General features: G+C 36.9%; 1 protein-coding gene across 2 annotated transcripts in view; it reads right to left on the minus strand.

Moving 5' to 3' along the window:
* The window catches only part of DPH5 (diphthamide biosynthesis 5), a 46,280-nt gene that overhangs the window by 16,369 nt on the left and 7,012 nt on the right, over positions 1-22,899 (minus strand). For both annotated transcript variants that reach the window (XM_044002845.1, XM_044002846.1), the window contains exons 3-5: positions 21,523-21,647; positions 13,287-13,395; positions 1,552-1,672 (exon numbers count right to left, since the gene is read on the minus strand). In XM_044002845.1, the coding sequence (XP_043858780.1) occupies positions 1,552-1,672; positions 13,287-13,395; positions 21,523-21,647 (355 nt within the window). The remainder of the gene's footprint in view (positions 1-1,551; positions 1,673-13,286; positions 13,396-21,522; positions 21,648-22,899) is intronic.

Raw genomic sequence — 22,899 nt, forward strand, 5'->3', positions numbered from 1 at the left:
AAGTCTGACTCAGTTTCCTCCAATATGTTCAGTGGCATGGACATATATTCCATCCACCTATTTTAAGCTGGCATACTGCATGGGCAGTATATATTGCTCAAGTGTGGGAATGCTCATATCCCATCATTTCTCTGTTCTTTTATGGTAACCCCCATAATTATCTCAGGTGTCATGATAAATATGGTGTTGAATTTGGCCATGACACCTGTTACCAATTATATTAGATTTTTTAATTTCTCATAATGGCATGAGGATAATCAGGCAGGTGATGCAAAAAATAAAAATTATTTAAAAAAATTAGTATCACAGCAATTGTCTTCTCAATTAACCCTCCACAAGGGGGTACTATAGTAATATTAAGTTTTAAAGAATGTTTCAATTTTTGTTTTATTATGTTTCATGTGTAACAACTAAGATTCTGAATTCCCTTAGACATGTTTTTGAGAACTTTCACTGTTTGATTTGATTACTGACAAAGCTATTTTGAAGTTGTGTTAAGCTCAATTTTGTAGGAAATTTTCCTGGCTGATTACCAGCATCCACACATCAACCCCTGAAAAGACTTCCATTCCAAGACTACACCCAGAGGACATCTGAGAAAAGACTTTCAGAGACTTTAAATGAACAGTTTTGTTTTTGTTGTTTTTTTTCTTTTTCTCTTTCTGTTATAATATACACCATCTGTTACATGTACTCTCTGCAGAGGCCCTCCGTTTGCAAGACCAATGTCAAAGTGCCGGTTCATGAGGACAAAAAATTGCCCCTCTGGACAAAACTTTCTTCTCTCCCTTTTCTATATTGTTATTAACATACCGTTAGTTAGCATAAAATATTATATTCTGTTATTTTTGACTGTTTCATCAAGGAAACACCCCGTTTCTTGAAGAAACAAAGTGGGGACTGTAACGATTGGAATGATGCCACCTGCTGGAGACTTACTGTAAAAAAGCTCCACCATGAGGTGAAGGTCTCCGAGGGCAAGACCATGAGTCTTTTCTTTGGCGTCAGAAGTGACATTTGCTTCTGGGAGGAAGAAGGGGGAGCCTGGTGCTCTGATTGAGGCTCTTTCCTGTGGGCTCTGGCAGAGAGCAGAGCTAAGAATGCTCTCTCCCTTTAATAGATAGGAATCCAGGCCTTTTCTTCTCTCTTTACCAATTTCTTATTCTCCTTAATAAATGCTTAAAAGTCTAACTTTTGCTAAAGCTTATAATTTATTGGTGACCACTTATTAGAGATTTTAGACAGACTAGCTAGAATTTTACCCTTAACAGACCCCAATAATATTAAACCTGAGTTTGTAAAGATCACCTATGACTGTTCAATTGTTAAATAATTGTTCAGTCCAAATTCACAATCTCTTTGCAACATCTGACACTGCTGATCACCCTTTAATTCCTGAAAACTCTTCTCCATGGGCTTTTGTGATGTTGTCTTCTGATTCTCATTCTTCCTATTTGACCACTCCTTTGTTGAACTGGCTGGTTCACTGTGCTTCTCCTATCCCCTAAGTATGCAAAAGCCTGAATTAAAAGAAAAGTTTTAAATTCTTACCCAATAAGCACAGTGTATGCAAGCCATTTTGTCTGTTGGTCTTCACTCTGTCAAAGAAGCTTTCTGGTTTCCAAGTCCTTGTCCAGAAAACAATGGAAGCTACTTCTCCAAAATTATACAACTACAAAAGAAAGAAGCAGAGATTGAATGGTATACAATACCTTGTTGCTAATGAGGAGAGAAACAGATCCTTTAAAAGTACAACTTAGGGGCGGCTAGGTGGCACAGTAGATAAAGCACTGGCCCTGGATTCAGGAATACCTGAGTTCAAATCCAGCCTCAGACACTTGACACTTATTAGCTGTGTGACCCTGGGCAGGTTACTTAACCCTCATTGCCCCACAAAAAAAAAAAAGTCTAACTTATGCTATAATGGACTCTGATTTGGGACTCTTGGAATATAACTTTTGATGGAAGGAACTTTTCCAAGAAATGTTACAAAATGTTAAAAAACAAAACAAAACAACCCTTTCAGGGGGCAGCTAGGTGGCACAGTGGATAAAGCACCAGCCCTGGATTCAGGAAGACCTGAGTTCAAAATCCAACCTCAGACATTTGACCCTAAATAACTGTGTAACCCTGTGCAAGTCACTTAACACTCATTGCCCCACAAAACAAAACAAAAACCTTTCAGAAAACGTCCTACATTGCTTGCCTAACAGAAGCACTACGGTGTCTCTCTGACATACGAGCAAATAAAAAATAAGCCATACTGAGCTGTTTGTGCAAGTGCTGACCCCGCCAGGCCATTGTTACATTCCTAGTATACAGGTCATCTAATGTCTGTATGTGAAGAGAAGGTTAGAGGGAGACATGAGGGAAACTTGTTTCCTTGCATTAGTAGTAAGGGAAATCAAGAGCACTGATTCTTGGAATAAAAGGGGGAGCCTGGGGATGATGCAGAGGATAAAGCACCAGCCCTGTATTCAAGAGGACCTAAGTTCAAATCCAGCCTGAGACACTTGACACTTACTGGCTGTGGGACCCTGGGCAAGTCACTTAACCCTCATTACCCACAAGAAAAAAATGGGGGGAGGGAGAGGAGCTAGAAACTGCCTGTAGACATCCCTGCCCAAAGTTTATAGTGTTTTTATTTCAAATGTGGTGTTTTTGGATTTTCATCCCAATTCCCCCATGTCTCCTACCAACCTTCTCTCATGCCTAGACATCAGTAGATCTGTAGACCCACAGTGGAACAATCCTTCTCATCTTGCAAAGAGGACTCAAGTTATTTCATATACCTCAGAGGCACACTTCCTCTATTTCCCATCACCGTGCATCAGTAGTGGCTATTTATATTTGGAACTGTTTATTTTCTTGAAGGCAGCTCAAGTACCACCCAAATGCTGGTGTCATGTGTACGCGTGCGTGTGCGCACACACCACCTCCTATCTATTCTGTCAGTCTGTCTCTCATACTTTTCATAGAATACAAGTTTCTTGAGGGCCAGAGCAGCTCTACTTTTGCCTATAGTTTCCTAACATCTAGCAAGTGCCTGGCACAGAGCAGACGCTTGAATAAACCTTTATTAGCTTATTTTAAATTATTCATGGATAACAACTAAAGAAACATTTTTATTAATTCTTCCAATTAGGAAATCTCTGTTACATTACACACTGGGGGATAGGGAGGAAAGGATAGCTAGCTCCTTTTTTTTTTCTTTCAAATTTTTAAATAGTTTTATTTTGTGTGAACTTTTTCTTATTTTGGGGCAATTCCAGAGCAGTTATATTACATCGTTGCATCATCTTTGTCTATATCTCTAAGTAGGTATCATTTCTTTCTTGATCCATTTCTTCCCACGTCTTTTGGAAGGTCATAAATTCAGCGGCCTGCATCATTAAAAAGGCCAAGTGGGAATGAGATTGAACACATGCATAACACAACAGCTTAAAAAGGTCTATGGGATTGTTGGTTTTTATTTGGGGTAGTTTATTTTTCCTGTTATTTTCTTAATGAGGAGGCAAAATTATAAACTGCAGCCTTATCCGTAACATTCTAGTTACTGTTGCCAAGATGACCTTAGCAGACCATGATGAATGAATACTGAAGTTTATAAGTATTCGGCTGGGAATCAAAGACCTGAGATCTAACAGTTTTACTGGTGGATTTGTATGAGTTCAGGAAAGTTACTTAGAATTTATACATCTTTAGATAATAGAAAACCTATTCTCTCTAATGACTGCCTTATAGATCTGAAACACAGTGAACAAAGAAGATATTGGATTAATATTTCAATATTTCAGGCCATTTGAAAAATATTCTCATTGTCTAATGACATATATTAAAAAGGAAATAAGCATGATAATTACTAGGCCAGAATGACACATTCATGTTACTATCCATTTTAATAATAGTATTTTATTATAAAAAACAAAAGGTACATATTAAGAGAAGGAATCTAGAAGAAGCAGGTTTGGGGGTAGAAAATGTGAACAAAAAGGGATAATTATGTACAGTACTCATGTACTTTATAACAATAATAAGTAATATATGGAAAGGTATGGTGGGGAAAGATAAAGGTGGCCAAAACTACTAAAGGATATTCAGATTGTTTGAAGTTATCTCTAATCCTTGATTAGATATTCTTCAGGGCCTTAAGAATTAAGAATACTTTGATTCAGGAAGACCTTTGAGGATACTGGGAATCATTTTTAGACTTGGCTACTTAAAATGTTAGAATCTAATCCTCTCTCAGCAACCAAGATATAACTCTTATAGTATACTGGAACTTTTTCTATGGCACAAATGTACTCTTCCCCCGCCCCCCCATATAAATATTTAATTATTTTCCAGTTATATTTAGAGATAATTTTCAACATTTGTTTTTATAAGACTTCTAGTTTCAAATTTTTCTCCATCCCTCCCCTCCACCCCCCCCCCCGACAGCAAGTAATCTGATATAGGTTATATATGTACAATCACATTAAGCATATTTCTGCATTAGTCATGTAATGAGAGAAGAATCAGAGCAAAAAGGAAAAACCTCAAAAAAGAAAAACAACAACAAAACAATAGAAATAGTATGGTTCAATCTGCATCCAGATTCAACAGTTCTTTTTTTTTCCCCTGGATTTGGAGAGCATTTTCCATCATGAGTCCTTTGGAACTATCTTGGACCACTGTATTGCTAAGAATGAAGTCTGTCACAGGTGATCAACACACAATGTTGTTGATAGTGTGTATAATGTTCTCCTGGTTCTACTCATCTCACTCATCATCAGTTCATGCAAGTCCTTCCAGGTTTCTCTGTAATCTGCCTGCTCATCATTTCTTACAGCACAATAGTATTCCATTACAATCATATACCACGACTTGTTCAGCCATTCCCCAACTGATGGGCATCCCCTCAATTTCCAATTTCTTGCCACCACAAAAAGAGCAGCTATAAAGATTTTTGTACATGTGGGTCCTTTTCATTTTTTAAAGATCTCTTTGGGAAAAGGTCCTAATAGTGGTATTGCTGGGTTAAAGGGTATGCAAAGCTTTATAGCCCTTTGGGTATAGTCCCAAATTGCTCTCCAGAATGGATGGATCAGTTCACAACTCCACCAACAATGCAGTAGTGTTCCAATTTTTCCACAGTTTCTCTAACATTTATTATTTTCCTTTTTTGTCATATTAGCCAATCTGACAGGTGTCAGGTGGTACCTCAGAGTTGTTTTAATTCGCATCTCTTTAATCAATAGTGATGTAGAGCATTTTTTCATATGGCAATAGATAGCTTTGATTTCTTCATCAGAAAACTGCCTGTTCATAGACACAGATGTACTCTTAATAATGTGTCACAGCTATAAGACAACTGCTTTCCTTTTGGAATGAGCTCAAAGACAACTGCAAAATGGGACTATCTGAAGCTACTCCTGCCTGACATGTTCCTATACTAAATATAGCAGGGAGTTTTTTTTAACATCTATATTCATATTTCAAAATGCTAGCACTTTTCTCTGTCTAAACTTACTATGGTACTACTGGAATATCAACTTCTAGGGAGGGAAATAATTATGTAATGGATCAGGTGTAATGTATTACATTTCCTGGAAGAGAGGGTTCTTAACCTTGCTTGTGTCATAGATCCCTCGGAAGTTTGGTGAAGTCTATAAACTCTTTCTAAGAATCATGATTTTAAATGAACAAAATAAAATATGTAGAATTGCAAATAAAGTGTATTGAAATATTTATTAAAAGATTTTTAAAAGATTCATAGATCCCAAGTTAAGAATTTCTATTCTAGACAAAGCTAGTAAGGCACCCAAACATATGAGATCCCTATTAAACAAAATGCCTTAAATGAAGCACTGTTGACCTAGGCATTAAACATTTAGAGTAAATCAAAGGTTTTTATCCATAAAAAGCTACTGTTTTTTTAAAAAAGCATATTTTGAATTAATGTTATAATTATACAACTGAAACATTTTGGATAGAAGTACTGTTTAAGAGGAAAGGCAGTAATAGTATTCATGAACTTAGATATCTACTTATAAATGAATCCACTCTGTACAGGGCAGGATATTAATGCAAGGGGATTATTTATACATGACCTCACAAGTATCAATGAGGATGGGATGGAATATGAACAATGACTAGAAAAGTATCCTTAATTAAAATGAACCAAATTTGATTAAAATAGGATTGTACATTGAGGAGATATATTACTTTGTGAAATCTAAGACCTGGTTGATAGAGGCATTAGTCAAGAATATATGGATAAGGATCAAAAGTGAAAGAAAAACCTTCCATATTATATTGACAATATATTTTAAGGCTTCTATTCATATTTTAAATCTAAATGTGTTTTCTCAATCTTTGATTCAAAAGTCCCATGGAATTTTTTGGTTTTTTGGGGGGTACAGTGAACACAGTACAATAGTAGAAAAGATCAATGCCTCTGTCTCTGTGTCTCTCTCTCACACAGACATAGACAGAAATGTGCATGTGTGTATATTTTACTGTCCTTTTATGGTTCAAACGCATACTTTTCATTTAGGATGTCTTTCCTTTCTCTCCAATCTAAATCCCACACCATATTTCCTTTAAGGACTAACCCAAATCCTACCATTTCTACCATCTCCTTTTAAAAAATACTTTTAACACTAAAAGTAGTTACCATTCACTCCAACATTTGACTACATAGCCATTTGTTCTCCAGTTGGTTGTATATCTTGCGTCCCCAACAACCCCGAGGTCAGAGACTGTGTAAGCTACACCATGAGGAATAGATAGCTCAGCATTAGACAGGATAAATATTTACTGACTTGCTAGTGTATGAATGTTGAAAAGATGATGGTTAATAAAGTGACATTTTGAAGGCTTTTAGAGAATGGAAATTTTGGTAGCAATCAAATTTTAAAGCAGGTCTCTAAGCTTTTGTTTCTTATCATTTCAAGAAAAGTACTTAGTACAGTTTTGTAAAAGTATCCATGCTAAGATCTGTATATGAGCAGAAGCTATGAAATTTAAGTTGCTCCTACGGCTTTAGTCATTAAGTCACACAACATGTCCAATATCAATATATATCCTAGGTCAGACTGGTTAAATGTCATTTGCTAGGCAGGCAGCTTGCCAAGAAAGTCACCACAAAACCACATCATCAAGAATTACTGATTTTCTATTTCAGTGCCTACTCTTGGGGTTGTTTTAAAATCAACATGTGTTTCACCTACTGTAGCACTTATTTTTGCTGAACAAGTTATGAATGTAACTATGTGCCAAAAACACACGGTTATACCAAACGTCTAAGTTTTTATGAACAGATAAAGGAACAAAAAGACTGCTTTCTCATAAGTTAATGCATCAATCTGTAAGTTGAGCAACTGAAAAATATAGTATATTAACTTATTTTATTTTATTTTATTGGTGAGGCTATTAGGGTTAAGTGACTTGCCCAGGGTCACACAGCTAGTAAGTGTCAAGTGTCTGAGGCTGGATTTGAACTTAGGTCCTCCTGAATCCAGGGCTGGTGCTTTATCCACTGCACCACCTAGCTGCCCCTAAGTATATTAACTTTTGCTAACAGATTAGATTCTGAAATGTTTGATAAGAATGTTATTTCCTTTAGGAACTTCAATTATTTACAAATTCTTTGATCCCTTCATCCATCAATAATTACTGCCTTCCAACTCACCAGATAAAAGCTTTGGTTTTTTCTTCCCTTTTTTGGGGGGGGGAGGGGGGGGCAGGGCAATGAGGGTTAAGTGACTTGCCCAGGGTCACACAGCTAATAAGTGTCAAGTGTCTCAGACTGGATTTGAACTCAGGTCCTCCTGAATCCAGGGTAGGTGCTTTATCTACTGCACCACCTAGCTGCCCCCCAGATAAAAGCATTTGTACTCTCTTGTGACATATCATATCCTACCTTGTATGAGTTATTGATATATATATATATCTCTGAACTACATTATAAACCTCTAGTAAGAAGGGCCTATGTTTGATTCCTCTTATTTGTATTCAATGAATGGATATTTCAATTTCATTCTTTTTTTTTTTTTCCATTTAGGATCAGAATAAAATTTATGCTTGAGAGATAGGTGGGTTGGTAGCAGGAAGTTACAATAATTACTACTAGATGTGAAGTGACAAGGCACTTTGAGAGACAGGAGGTAGCATGGGCCAGCCACCACCACCTTGATGATCACCACCCCTTGGATACTGAGGAAGACTGCCCAGGACCTTGGACCCAAAAGCCTTGGGAAGAATACTGCCCCTGAGATGACTGGTCCTGCTTCCACCCCCAGGCCTAATATAATTTAGGGAAGCACTCGGTGTAGAGAAGAGGTCAGCCTTCCTCAATGCCTTACTAACTGCTACTGATCAGCAGGTAAATCCAAGAGTTGTGGGAGTAGCAACAGCTCCCAGACCACCCATCCTCCCATCCAGCATAGCCATCATCCTGTAGCCTGGTAACTACTTCTGTGATGACTAGAATAAAAAGGGCAATATAAGAACTCAGGAATGGTAATGTTAATTAGTGCCAGATGTTAATTTTTTAAGTTTCTCATATATATGTATATGAGAAACTTAAAATATATACATGTGTGAATATGTATATACACACATATATACACATATACATATACAATTGCCCATATGGATATATATTAAACAGTGCAATATATGGTAACTCAGTCACTCGTGCAACAACACAGCAGCAAAAATGGAAAGTGGAAGCACTTCTCTATTGAGAAATTACAGCCTTTTCCCTGAAATATTTCTACAGTTAGCCACAACAATGATAATGCAGTTTAGCCAAAAACAAATTGCTACCTGAATTCATGGAACTGTTTAGCTAATTTTATTATTTCAGATGTTTGAAAAACATCTTAAAGTCTCTTCCGTACAGGAGAAAGTACAAAACTACAATAAAATACTCTTCAATGTTATTGCTGCACTATACCCCCAAAATCAGATGAATAAAGCAAAATCATAGTCCTACTGATAAAAAGCAATCGGATCCTATATGACTATGTCCTGGCACATAATATTGTGGAAGTTTTAATCCTGGAAGAATTCAAAGAGACTCACAAAGATTCAGCAACTATGTAGAAAGCAAGAGCAAGTTAAAATTTAAGGTTCCAAAGGTTATGAACATGAGTTTTACTGAAGATAGATTTAGACTATTTAGGTATAGTGAATATTCTAGTTCAAGAGCACTTTCTATATATCATGTGAATCATAAACTGCTTTTATTAAAATGACTAATTTTTGTGAATCTTAAAATTGTTTTTTATTAGTCTAATTCATCCTACAAATACATGGCAGTGATATCTTCCTAAAACATAGCTTTCAGAATGTTATTCCCCTTGCTCAGAAACTTCTAACATCTTCACAGGCCATAGAATAAACTCTTAAAAAATTCGTATTATGTTTTTCAAGATTCTCCACAATTTAGCTAAACCTACCTTTATAGAAACTTCATCTTTTACTCCCTTATACTATACTTAAACTGGCCAAATTATCATTTCCTCAGATCATCTGTTCCTTCTACCTGGAATGAATGAAAAAAGCATGACCTTCTCCTGCATTTCCACAAGCGAAGACCCTCTCTACTCTCTCTAAGTCTATCTCCAATGCCACTTCCTTCATAAAGTCTTTCTGATCTACCCAGCCAGAATTTTCTCTTCCCTCTATCTTCTTGTTGAACTCTTTATCTTTTATGGCACCTATGGTTTTCTATACTGCTACATAATTCTAATTGTATATAATTATTTCATTGTGTAATTGTATACAACAATTTTTCTTTGTACTTAGCCATGTGCTAGTCAATTTAGCCATTAATAGTTCAATGTCGGTCTGGAAGGAGTTCTACAGTGTTTTGCCCCAGGGAACCTTACTGAGCATTTATATATGATTTGGTTAAAGGTGAGAAAGATATCTTTGCCAAATCTGCAAGTAACACAAAGCTGGAAGAGATACACAATATATTAGGTAATAATCATGATCCAAAGAGATCTTGACTGGCTATGGCTGGCTAGATTAAGGGCCAAACTGAGTAAGATGAAATAAGATGAAAGCTAACACAAACCTAATAATGCACCTGGGTTTAAAAAAAAAAGTCAACTTCAGAAATACAAGATAGGGGAAGCATCGTTGAATGATAGGCTCATTTTTAAAAGGCCTGAGGATTTCTGTGGACTACTAAGCTCATCAGTCAAGAGCGTGATAAAGCAATTTTAAAAGCTGGACTTAACTAGAAAGGTGACAGTGCCTTGGTCAGACCAGATCTGGAATATTGTGTTCTATTACAGACATCACAGAGAGAACCCAGAAAAGGTTAACTAGTACAAATGAAGATTCTAGATCTAATGCTTGATGAGAATCCGTTTATGAAACTGGGGCTACTAGTTTGAAGAAGATGAGGGAAAGAAGACCAATCCTCAAGTATTTGAAAAACTATTATACAGAGGCACTGGACTTATTCTTTCTAGTCCCAGAGCTAGGAGCAATTTGTCTAAGTTGCAAATAGGCAGATTTAGGACTGATTTAAGGAAAAACTTTCTAACAACTAGAAATGTTTAAAACTGCTCCATCACTGGAAGCCTTCAAGCAAAGAATGTGTGACAACCTGTCGAGTCAAATTGTATTACAGTTTCTTCTTCAGGTTTGAGTTAGAAGAGACAGCAGCTTTTGTGATCATGGGATTCAGAGTCTGAAGGAATGTAATATATCTTATGATCACAGATTTAAAGCTGGAAAAGAACTTTAGAGGCCATCTAATTCAACCATCTCCTCACTTGAAAAATGAGGAAACAGAAATAGAAAAACGAGTAACTTTTCGAAGGTCACATGTGTTTATTAAGCAGCAGACCCAAGATTTGACTCCAAAACTCAATGCCACTATAAGGACTCTGTTTCCTTCCCCTCTTTTGTGAGGGATGCTGGTGGGGTCTGAGGATGAAAGGCTTATTTCCAGGGCAGTAGTCTATATCTAAGTCCCTGGGAAATGGGGTTCATGGACTGCAGAGGAAAAGCACTAGAATACATTATTTTCTCTCTGCTTGTAGTGCCCATTCTAAACTCTTTAGTTCTGTTAATCTTATTGGCCCTTCTACCTTAAACTCGATGGGGCCAAGACAGTGGCCTCTCCAAAACTGATCCCTATTCAAAGCTAGCAGGAAAGACTGCTTCCAGACACCCAAAGGGGTCACAAAGTCATGGACTGAAAGCTGGAAGGGACCTCTGAAATTTAGTCTAAACCCCTCATTTTATAGATAAGGAAACTACTGCGAAGCCCAAAAGTTATTTGCCCAAGGTCTCACTTCATTGACACTAAATGGCAGAGCTAGAATTTGAACTCTGGATACTGTACTCTTTCCAAAGCAATACAAGCCTTTTCATTTCCACATTATAAATTCTCTAATAGCAGAATCCTGCTTTTGGCTCCTCCTGGAAGAGCTACCTGAAGTGCTTTGTTGCCAAGAGATAATTGCTGATGGGCAGGAAGTTCATTACTGCTTAATTCTAAGAGATAGTAAAGAAACCAACCTTTCAGGCACAACTCTGGGTAGGGTACAGGGACAAGTGGTAATGCTAAAAAGCCTTTCCCATGGTGGTGGCAGGGGTGGTGAGTGACTTTTTAAAAATTATTATCTAGTGTTCAGTTCCCATTAAAAAAAAAAATTGAACAAGAGGTCATACCAAGGCAAAAAATGGTATTCACCAGATTATTAAGCAAAACCGAATCCTGAGAACTAAAATCTAATGCATTTTCAATTTTATCATATTAAAATAAAGCTTCGGTAATCTATAGAATAAACTTTTTTCATGAGATTTAAGTAATTTGAGATTGGCTGAAGGATTCATATCTCATAGATGCTAGCCCAAAGAAGGAATGACTAGTAATTTAGGTTGATAATCTAGGGATATTATAGATTTATAGCTGAAATGGCCTCCATGCTTTATAAAAGAGGAAGCTGAAGTCCAAAGAGTGGATGTGAGGCAACTCAAGTCAAGAGGCAGTAAATGGCAGACTGGCATTCAAACTCAGGTCCACTGTACCACACGGCAAGGACTATATACTGATTTAGACATCTGACATGAAGACATTAAAACAGCAAGCCTTTAAGTATGACTTAGATTCTGGAATGCCTCAGGGAAAGATTCAAATCATTTTGTGCTCACTGAAACACAGTAAATCGAGAGTTTAACGGAAGAGAAACACTATCAAACATTTCAGTAAAATGTTTAGCTCCTTGAAGGCAGAGCTTTGGTTACTGGTGTATCCCAGCTGCCTAAGAGTTAGATGCTTAATGGCCTTCTGTTGAGCTGACCACAAAGTCACACTTCTAACAAACAACTATACTCTGACTGGAACTTGACTTCACTAATTCGAGATTTATTAAACCACAACTAAACACAAAGTGTGCTGGACGATAAAGGAGACATGAAGTTTAGATAAAACACTTGGCACAGCTGCCTTTATTGATCAATCACATTATAAGTGTGTGTTGAATTTGCTACTGAATGAGAAAGGGCCTTTTAGCGTTACAAGGATTTGTGCTGGCTGTTTTGTACATATTTATTTGCAAAGTGAGGGATAAATATGAAATCAAACATTTATGGAATAGTAGGCTTGGATTTGGGTTCAGTCTATATTTAGAGATTTCCTATGTGCATAGTTAAATGGTCAACATCTGAACTGAGTTAAACTGCACATGGAATTAACATCCCATTAAAATGTACAACAAATAATCACATATTTGAAATTTCTTTGTACTTGGCAGTGTGATCTTGTGGATAGATAGCTGGACCCAGGGTCTGGAAGAACAGTTTAAGTCCTAGCTCTGACATATAGGCAAAATAACTGCATAAGGCAATTCACTAAGATCTCAGCGCTCCTAGGCAATGAAGGCTGAATTCCCATAGTCAACGAAATTACATCTAGACCAAAAACAGAATACCCCAAACCAACCTAAACCTAAAGGTTTATTTGAGATTTTGTTAAATGATTTGGGGGGGGGGGGCAGCTAGGTGGCGCAGTGGGTAAAGCCCTGGATTCAGGAGTAACTGAGTTCAAATCCAGCCTCAGACACTTGACACTTACTAGCTGTGTGACCCTTAAGTTACATAACCACCACTGCCCCGCCAAAAAAAAAAAAAAAAAGATGGGGGGGGGGGTGAGGAGAATCACATAGAACTCTATCAAGAATCTCTACTCATTTTGAAGAAAATTAAACTGCAATTAGAAAACAAGAATGGTAAGAAGTACCACTAATTTAAAACAGCCTGTATAGTATTACCTGCAAACCACAGCAGCCGACAGCACTTAAGATGGAAGCATTATGAACAATTCGATATGGGATCCCCATCTTTACTGCTCTTAGAACAAGATCACTGTGTGTTGTGGCCCTGTGGGAAGAAGGGAATGGGTTAGATAGAAGCGATAGACAGATTAGAGTAACAAAGACTATAATATGTTTAGAAAGGAAAATTACAATGCACCATGAGAAATGCAATTAAATAGCTCAACTCAGCAGCAACTTTCTCCAATATGTTAGATACACAGCAGAAGACTCACTGATGCTCTACAAGGACTGAATATTTAAGCACATGCACTTCGCTAACCCAAACTGCTTTCTCACAAAGCTGAAACTGAAATAGCAGCATGTTTATTACAACATAAAGCAAACTTGGCAGCTATTTTAAAGAGGAAAGTTCCACTAGTCCTTTGTTCTGCAAACACCTGCAAAAAGACATCTGTTGAACAGCAAAAATCAGCTTCTCAACACAGCAGCATAACTTCCATCTTCTCCATTAAAGGATAAGGATTCTTCCTGGGGCAATCTCCCAAAAGACAATAAAGAAATAAATAGAGAAAAGTCCTATTGAAGGTAGTCTTTATGAGACTTAAGATTTATATACTTAAATTTGATATTTGAAAACCTTCTAGTCAACGTTTCACTTGTGGTAAAAATTATTGGAATTTAACTGACTCATTTGGGGGGCCCACCCTGAAGTTACTTATGCTACTGAGGTCAGAAGGAGAACTCTCCATAGGCAGTTTTTTGAAGGACCTCCCCTTTTGGGGGAGGGAGATTGAACGCTCTTGAGGGGAGGCTAGAGTCGCTTCAAGAACGCTCTTGCGCTCGGCCGCTCTCTCTTCTCGGTTTCCTGGTGATGTGAGAAAGCTAGCAGACTTTCCAGATGTGGCGAGTGTTTAAAAAAACCCTGCATTCCTTTAAATTAGCTTAATTGGAAACGATCGAGGGATTGCATAGACTTAGACTTAGAATTTATCTGTATTTCTTTTTCTCTATTTCCTTATCTTTGGTTTTTATTAATTTTATCTTTGTTTTTAATTAATTCCCAAGTAATAAAATCTGATCCTTTTGTGGAAAAGAAGCTGTAAGGCTCCTTTCTTATTGGCCTGGGAGAAGTATCTAAAAGGGCAGTTTGGAGGAGAGGGAGCTTTGAACCTAGAGGTCCCTCATTATTTCCAGGACCCCAATATTTCGGCGAGTCACCCAATTAACGCTCCATATATTAAATTTGGGCCCAACACACTGTAATTTTCACTGTAATATTTCAAAAAGTGCTACTATACATAGTATTCCTCATTGTAAGTTTTGCCTGTCATCTTTTCCTTCCTATTTGATTTTTTAGCTAGACCTATATTTACAACCAAAGAAAACAAATAAAGGTGCTTTTTTTGTGCTACAACTACTGGAATTGTGAAATGAAAAACATCAATTTATAACTGCATTTACAGAATAAGTCTTTAATTTTTCAACAGATGAGAACTCTAGGACCTACTGAGGAAGGCAACATTAGCATGTATGAGCACCCACATACAAATAAGCAGAATCTGTCAACTGGTCAATGCATACTAAGTAGCAAGATCAAGAGCTTTCACCCCATGAGGCAGGTGGAGACAGATGAACAGATACTCACTAGGGAAGCCTGTTTAATCACATACATAAAACAAAAATTAATCTGAAAAAGCAACCAGTAAGTAACTTGCTTTGCTATAAGTTTTGAAATTTCATACAAGCTATTTGTAAGGAATTATTTCAGCATGAACTTCAGCAGAACCTCATTTTCTTAAGAGTGTGAAGTAAAACAAATGACTCATAATGCAGATTTTAAAGCAGCCAGCAGTTAAAGAAAATACAAGTGCAGCGAAACTGGTTTGAAAATAATTATATCTTTATCATAAGGTTATTTAACATAATCAGGAGATACTACTGCATGGGCAGTAAACAAAGATTTAATAATGACTTGTTAATACCTAAAGTGATTATTGAAAGAGACTACAAAAACGTGAAGAAAAGTTGAAAATTTTCTGGTACTGAAAACTGGGAATGATGTTGATTTTGTTAGTTTTTAAACTAAGGAATAATTAGATTAAAATATTCTATGAAAAAAAAGACGTAAATAGGTGGGTGTGAGTCATTTGATTGTTGTTAGCTATCCATCACTTTACCCCTTCTTCACAGGACTAAGAAGACTGCTTCAGTAATTGGGGGTAGGGTAAGGAGAATGCAGAGTATGCCCACTGTCTAAAATAAAGGAGGGACCTACCTCAAGACATATTCAGATATGTATTCCGAGACATCAGAAAAGTAGATTATAAAGTTCAGAGAAATTAAAAAGTTGTATTATTGAATGGGAAGAAGGGTCAAAAGTGGCTAGCAAATACAACATTGACAACATAATCAAAAATACCCAGAAAAGAAAAAAAATGGGGAAGTATTTAAAGAGACTGATAGTTACATAGGGATAGTATTATACTGATGTGCCAGCAAGGAGTTCACTTAGGAGTTCAAATTTTAAAGGGCCATACTAAAAATGGAAGGAGGGACATATATTAAAGTTGATACAAAAGGGTACTTAGGGATCTGCTAAGAATATAGAAGCAAAGCTTAACAATACTTTGAGTTTGGGCAAAACGCTAGGGACAATTTTTTATTAAAGCTTTTTTTGTTATTGTTGTTTTTGTTTTTTTGTTGTTTTTTGTTTGCGGGGCTATAGGGGTTAAGTGACTTGCCCAGGGTCACACAGCTACCAAGTATCAAGTGTCTGAGGCCAGATTTGAACTCAGGTACTCCTGAATAGCACCGGCCCTGGATTCAGGAGTACCTGAGTTCAAATCTGGCCTCAGACACTTGATACTTGGTAGCTGTGTGACCCTGGGCAAGTCACTTAACCCCCATAGCCCCGCAAAAATAAAATTAAATTAAAAGGAGCAAGAACAAGAAGAAATGAACCTACTACTTGGGACAGCTAACAGAGAAAAAGCAGAGATATTCAGTTCTTACTTTACTTCTATCATTTCTACTTAGCTGTCTGGTAGGCTGATTCTGTGGAAGAGGGATAAGACATGCGTTGGTTGGTCCAGAAGGCAGAAGTTGCAGGAAGGCAAATTAAGGGAAGAACATGTGTTCTAACAATTAGAAATATCCAAAAGTTGATTGGGCTAGCCTCAGAGTCAGATCTTTAAGAAGAGGCTAGGTTGGGGCCGCTAGGTGGTACAGTGGAAAAGCACCGGCCCTGGATTCAGGAATACCTGAGTTCAAATCCAGCCACAGACACTTGGCACTTACTGTGTGACCCTGGGCAAGTCACTTAACCCCCATTGCCCCGCAAAAAAAAAAAAAAAAAAAAAAAAGAAGCGGCTAGGTGATTGCTTTTCTGGGATTTTTAGTTCAGTTGAGGTTGAATTCAACTAAATATCTGAGTTCTCTAACAAATGTGATTCTGTGATTTTGAAATTCTGCTTCAAAAGCTGGAACTTCTAGGAATATGTGGATAATAGTTTCTCCATCCCCTGCTCTGATCAAACCACTTGTAGAGCACTGTGCATAGTTTTCTAGTTTCTAGAATTTAGGAGGAGGTTGTTAAGCTACAGAGTAAGTATCCAGAGAATGGCAACTAGTAGGAAGGTGAAGAGCTTTGACTCCAGGAAATCTAAGGGGTTGGCTTGAAGTAACTGGGAATGAGGGAGAAGCCAATAGCTGTCTTCGATTATTTAAAAGGATATCACGTGGAAGAATATGTATTAGACTTGGTCTGTCTGGCCCCTATGGCAAGAGCTATAAGCAATGGAAATTGCAAAAAGGCAAATTTTGATTTGATATCAGGAAAAAAAACACCTAATAATTAAAGCTGTGCAATTATCAACAACCACATGAATGATCGCACCAAATCACTAAGCCAAAATTCAAATCCAAACAGCTGAGATTTTACTTTGGGTCCAGCAAACTGACAAAAAAGAAAAAGACAGAAATAGTTAATGTTGAAGGGGCTGTGGACATATGGGCATACTAATACACTGCTAATGAAGTTGTGAACTGATCCACAACTATTCTGGAAATCAATTTGGAAATCTGCTAAGCAAGTGACTAAAATGTCTATATTTTGACCCAGAGATCCCAGATAAAGAAAGTTCTTATGTACTCCAAAATATTCAAAGCAGCCCTTTCTGTGGTAGAAAAGGAAAAGAAATGGAATAGATGCCCATCGATTATGATGTATCTAAAAAAAACCTGGAGCACCTGATTATAATGGAATTTTACCATTAGAAATGCTGAATATGAAGACTATGGTGAGACATAGAAAATGATGCAGAACAAAGTAACCAGAATCAGGAAAATACCATACACAATGACCACCACAAAGAAAATACTGAGCACACACAACCCAAATGCTACATAATTATGATGATCAAGGATGGATCTGGAGATGAGACAGAAAAGGCACTTCACTCTTATCTTTGCAGATGGATGACCATGGGTGTGGAACACTGCATTGATGACTGCTAATGGAGTGATTAGTTGTAGTGAACTGTTCTTTTTTTTTTTTTAATTCTTCCTTCCCTTTTAATTCTTCATTAGAAGCAATATATTGGGAAATGGTGATTTAACAAAAGACAGTAACGAAATGTTTCTTATAACAGTTAGAGATGTCCAAAAGTTTAGTGAGATCCTTTAAGAAGTAGTAGCTTCTCCAACTGGTGTGTGTGTGGGGGGGGAGGGGTGATGGGAGGGTGGTCTTCATGTTGTTTATGAATACTTGTTGGGTATGTTACAAGGGAATGGGGGAGGGAGATTTCTTTTGGATCTGGGTTTTCACTAGATGGACAATGAATTCCCTTCCAAATCTAAAATTCTGTAATTCAAGCTTTGAGCTTTAAAGCAACCAGGTGAAAAAAAATTATCAACCAGGGAAAAAAAAAATCAATGATGCACTTCCAAATGCTCCAACTTTCTTACCTATAAACTAAAACGACTAAGCAAGACAATATCCAAGATCTCTTCCAGCACAAGAGGTATGAATCCACAAATAGCACATATAAGGGTAGAGAAAAAGTTCTGTCACAAGCCTAAGAGCTAATAATAATCTGGTCGGAAGCAAAGAATGAAGTGGCACCAATATTTCATCATTACTTCTGATTTTCTTCAAACTCAGATCCTCACTGCTCTCCCCACACCCTGTCTCCAGCAAAACTGTCCTTTAACATTTAACATAATCTGGACTAATCAAATAGTTTCTTCCTTGTTCTTAACCTCCTTTTCAGCTCCAATAAAGTGTCACCTGTTTAATGAAATTATCTTTAGCTTCTATGAATGATACTTTCCTATTTCCCTTGCCTCTGTAAATATTCCTTTTCTTTGATCTTCCTTCTAATTTGGGTTAAGTCTCAGTACTTTAACCACTGGTGTCTTCAATAAGCCATATTTACTATGTTCAGGCTTCAGTTACTACCTATTACTTTTGTTGACTCCCATAATTAAATTAAAAGTTAAAGTAATGGCATTTCCATATCAGTTTATAGTTTACAAAACACTATACATGTTGTCTCATTTTAATGCTCACAAGAATGGCATTAGAGGGGCAGCTAGGTGGAGCAGTGGATAGAGCACCGGCCCTGGATTCAAGAGGACCTGAGTTCAAATACGACCTCAGACACTTTACACTTACTAGTTGTGTAACCTTGGGCAAGTCACTTAACCCCAAATGCCTTACCAAAAAACCAAAACAACGCCCTCCCCAAAATGGCATTAGATACTTTATTATTTTCCTCTCAAAACCTCTTCTTCCTTACCTCATTTATTTATTCTATAGCAAATTAATTTTTCCAGTCATTCAAACTTGAAGATCTAGAGGCATAGCAGAGCGGAAAGAAAGCTAGCCTTGAAGACTGCAAAACTGAGCCCCTGGTGTCACTGTCAGTGTATCCTGGCTGTGTGACCCTGAGCAAGTCACTTTACCAATCAGTGATCTGGGAAATTCTTTCTGACTTGAAGTTGCTGAGAAGAGGCTGACCTGCATTGAGTTCCCCTGCATCAATTATATCATAAGACCAATATCTCTATTCCCTTTTCTCACAATCCAATCATTAGATAAATAATAGAACCCCTCATTATTGCTCACCTGGTCTACTTCAATAGACTTCTAGTTCATTTCCCTCTTTTGGTTTTCCCCACTCTAATCCTTTCTAAATACACACTGATGCCAGATTGATATTCCTGGGACACCAATCTAAGCACAATACCCTCTAGCTCAAGAGTCTTCAATGGCTCCCCCGTGACCTAGCAAATAAATAACAGACTTTTTTCAACTGTCTCAAAGAATCCCCAAACTTCAAGGCCCTTCATGATTTTTCTCTAACTTGCTTTTCCATCCTTATCATCACTCCTCTAAACTCTAGCCAAACTATAAACTCTACTGTTTGCTCAATATGCCCCATGTTATTTTGGCTGTTTGACTCTGGTCATGCAGAGGCATGAAACTAAGGGAAACTTTTAAATATGAAAATCAAACAGGTATATGAGAGAGGTACAGGGTCCAGGAGAAAAAGGAAGAGGTTTTTGAAAGCCAGAGGGGAAAGATGTTTTCTAACCTTCTGGCTGTCCAATTTCTTACTACAGACCTCTAAGGCCCCATTCAAATAACATCTCCTTCATAAATTCTTTCCTGGCCTCCCAGCTGGAAAGAGCCATCCTTCTTGTGACTATAGACTTTGTAACTTCCATTACATTTGTCCTGTACTATAGCTGCATACATGTCAAGGCTCTAATGAGAACAGGGCTATCATCTTTAGAATGTTATGTTAGTGTCTAGCATAGTGTCTTTCAAAAAGGAAGTGCTCAATAAATATTAGTTGAATGAAAAGGACAATTTACAAATCAGAAAACTGCAATCTGTATCTGGACTTGGAGTCAGAAAAACATTGAGTTCAAATCTGGCCTCAGACACTTATTAACCATGGGACCTGGGTTAAATCACTTAGCCTGTTTTAGTTTCCTCATCAGTAAAATGGAAATGATAACACCTTCCTCTAAGAGTTGTTGTGAGAATCAAATAAGGTAATATGTGTAATGAGCTTTGTGAAGCTTGAAGCTCTCTATAAATGCTATTATTAACTCAAGATCATTTTTTGAAATATGTGCACCCCTCTTGGCTTTCCCCTTGTCTCTCTAGTTTATGGCTAACTTCAAAAGATACTTGGATAAAACTTTAATTTCACATAACTGTCAAAGGCCAATCAAAACTCTAAGCTTGTCCATGATTATTTACAACCAAGTTCAAGTACAATGATAGACCTTCCCTTGTGACTTGTATTAATGTAAATTACTCTCTTTTTGACAGACACATGCACATGTAACTCCTTTCCTTTTGAAAAACATCCTTGGTGGTGGGCTCACAGTGATTTAATTGTCCTTATGCTCCTTAAAGCTGTAACATAAATTGTGGGTCGCCAGCTGGAGACAAAGCATGCTTCTATATGGCTTGACATGGGAGATTGATGATGCTTGACTGGACAAGCAGAAGTGCATCCTTCTGGTAATAGGGAATGCCATAGCTCCCAATGGATATAAGAAATTGAAATTAGCAGCTTAGTAAACAAAATTATTTAAGAACCTTGGCAGCTTCTAAATTTGCTCAATTAAAAATAGACAACAGCTAAATAATATAGTACATAACATATAGTAAATAATATAGTACATAACGCAACCAGCCTAGAAAAAGGAAAGGGAAATGTCATTTTTTAGAAAAATAAGATGTAATGAATCCAAGATCTTTGCAATGACTTTAGATTATATAATACATAGTTTTCATGAAAAAGATAACTCATTTAATGCCCCTTAGGATAGCAAAGTAACCTTTTAAGAGGAACACCACAGTCATCAATAATATAGATTTTAAAGTCTAATACTTAACAACTATAGAATGAATATATGTTCTGATGTATGTGCTTTATTGCACATTTATAATTTTTAAAAAAAGTATGGATAACAGAAATGTAAAATGAAACAAAGCAAATTTTATATACACCTAACTTGATGAAACAGGATTTTTAAAGATAAATTATTCTGAATGTATCTTGATTTTTGAAAAATACTGAATATTAAAAAGTGGGTATTAGTGTTTCTAAATGAAAGTTCTGATTACTAGGGAGGTATAACAAACTAGGTTCATAGTACTTAAAGATTTTTCTTTTACATGCAAACATACACATTTGCCTTGTCTTACCCAAATGGATCACCAACAACAAGGAAGGCAATATCACTGTCATCAGCATCCCTTAAAATTTGTTCTACTTCTTGTTCCACTACCTGTCTGTCAGCAGTAATCAATGGTCTTCCATAAAACTGCTCCTAGAAATTTAAGGAAAAAACCACCATGAGACAGGGCCAGTTACCATTTAAAACAACAAAAACCATTCCCCCCACCCCAACAATAAACACATTTACAGACACTGATCTTTATTTTCTACTGGTGGAAATCTTGGCAATTATCCAACATAGATCTGTGCACAAAACTACACAATGAGCTGGTGCTCTATATCAGGTTGCAATTAAACTCTGTCTTTAGGCCTATCTTAATATCCCAAGGGAAGGCAGACCTTTTAACATCTGATGCTTTCTTTGAATTTTAAATTTACCTCTGAATGTGCTCCTCCTAGATGAAGCAGAAAAGGGAAAGGCTAGGAGAAATAATCCTGACATGTGAGTTGTATTCTGTAATATGCTACTGAAGAATATTAGTACTATACAAGAGTTGGTACGATGCTATTTTTAGTGTTTTGGTTTTATCTACCTTGTCCATCAACATCAACTCTAGGAGTTTAGAAAGACCAAAGTTATCCACAAGCGACACAAAACCCACACTTAGTCCAAGCCTTAGTATACATTCCTAAGCTATTCTAGGAAAAGTATAATTTAAACAATCTCAAGAGACCACAAAGCTAGTACACATGAGAATAGAGAAAAAAATCCCAGAGACATAGGCGTTCTCCATAGAAACTGTCATTAATCACCTGAAATTCAAATCCAGGGACCAATACAAGCAGTGCCAAGCTAAAATATCAAAATGGAGAAACTTAATAAGCAAGTAAGCTATGGGGAAATGCTAATGAAATCCACTCTAGATATTCACACTAAAGTGCAACAGTATCCATGTCTATGTGAAATTATGACATTTGTGTGGGATAGATAATTGGTGATTTTAATAACAAAATTACTTTCCTGAGCTTAAGGGATTTTAACCTCATTACCCAGTTTATCCTTACAACAACCACTGTTCAAGCTGCAAGTCAGATATTTACTGGTGTTTAAGCTTGGATACAAACCCACGTCTCTTGATTCTAGGTCCAGTTCTACTTTCACTATTTTTAGATTTTATAGATAATGAAACAGGTCTAGATAGTAAAATTAATTTGTCATCAATCGATAAATAAGAATTTATTGAGGCCCTATCACATGCTAAGTACTAATGCTAGGCTCTTGGGGACAGGAAGACAAAATAAAAACAGACTTTGTCCTCAATGAGCTTATATTTTAATAAGACAATACATAACACGTATGTATGATACACATAATCATGTAACTAATTAACGAAAGGAGAGCT

This window comes from Dromiciops gliroides, chromosome 4 (genome assembly GCF_019393635.1).
Source record: "Dromiciops gliroides isolate mDroGli1 chromosome 4, mDroGli1.pri, whole genome shotgun sequence".
NCBI lineage: Eukaryota > Metazoa > Chordata > Mammalia > Microbiotheria > Microbiotheriidae > Dromiciops > Dromiciops gliroides.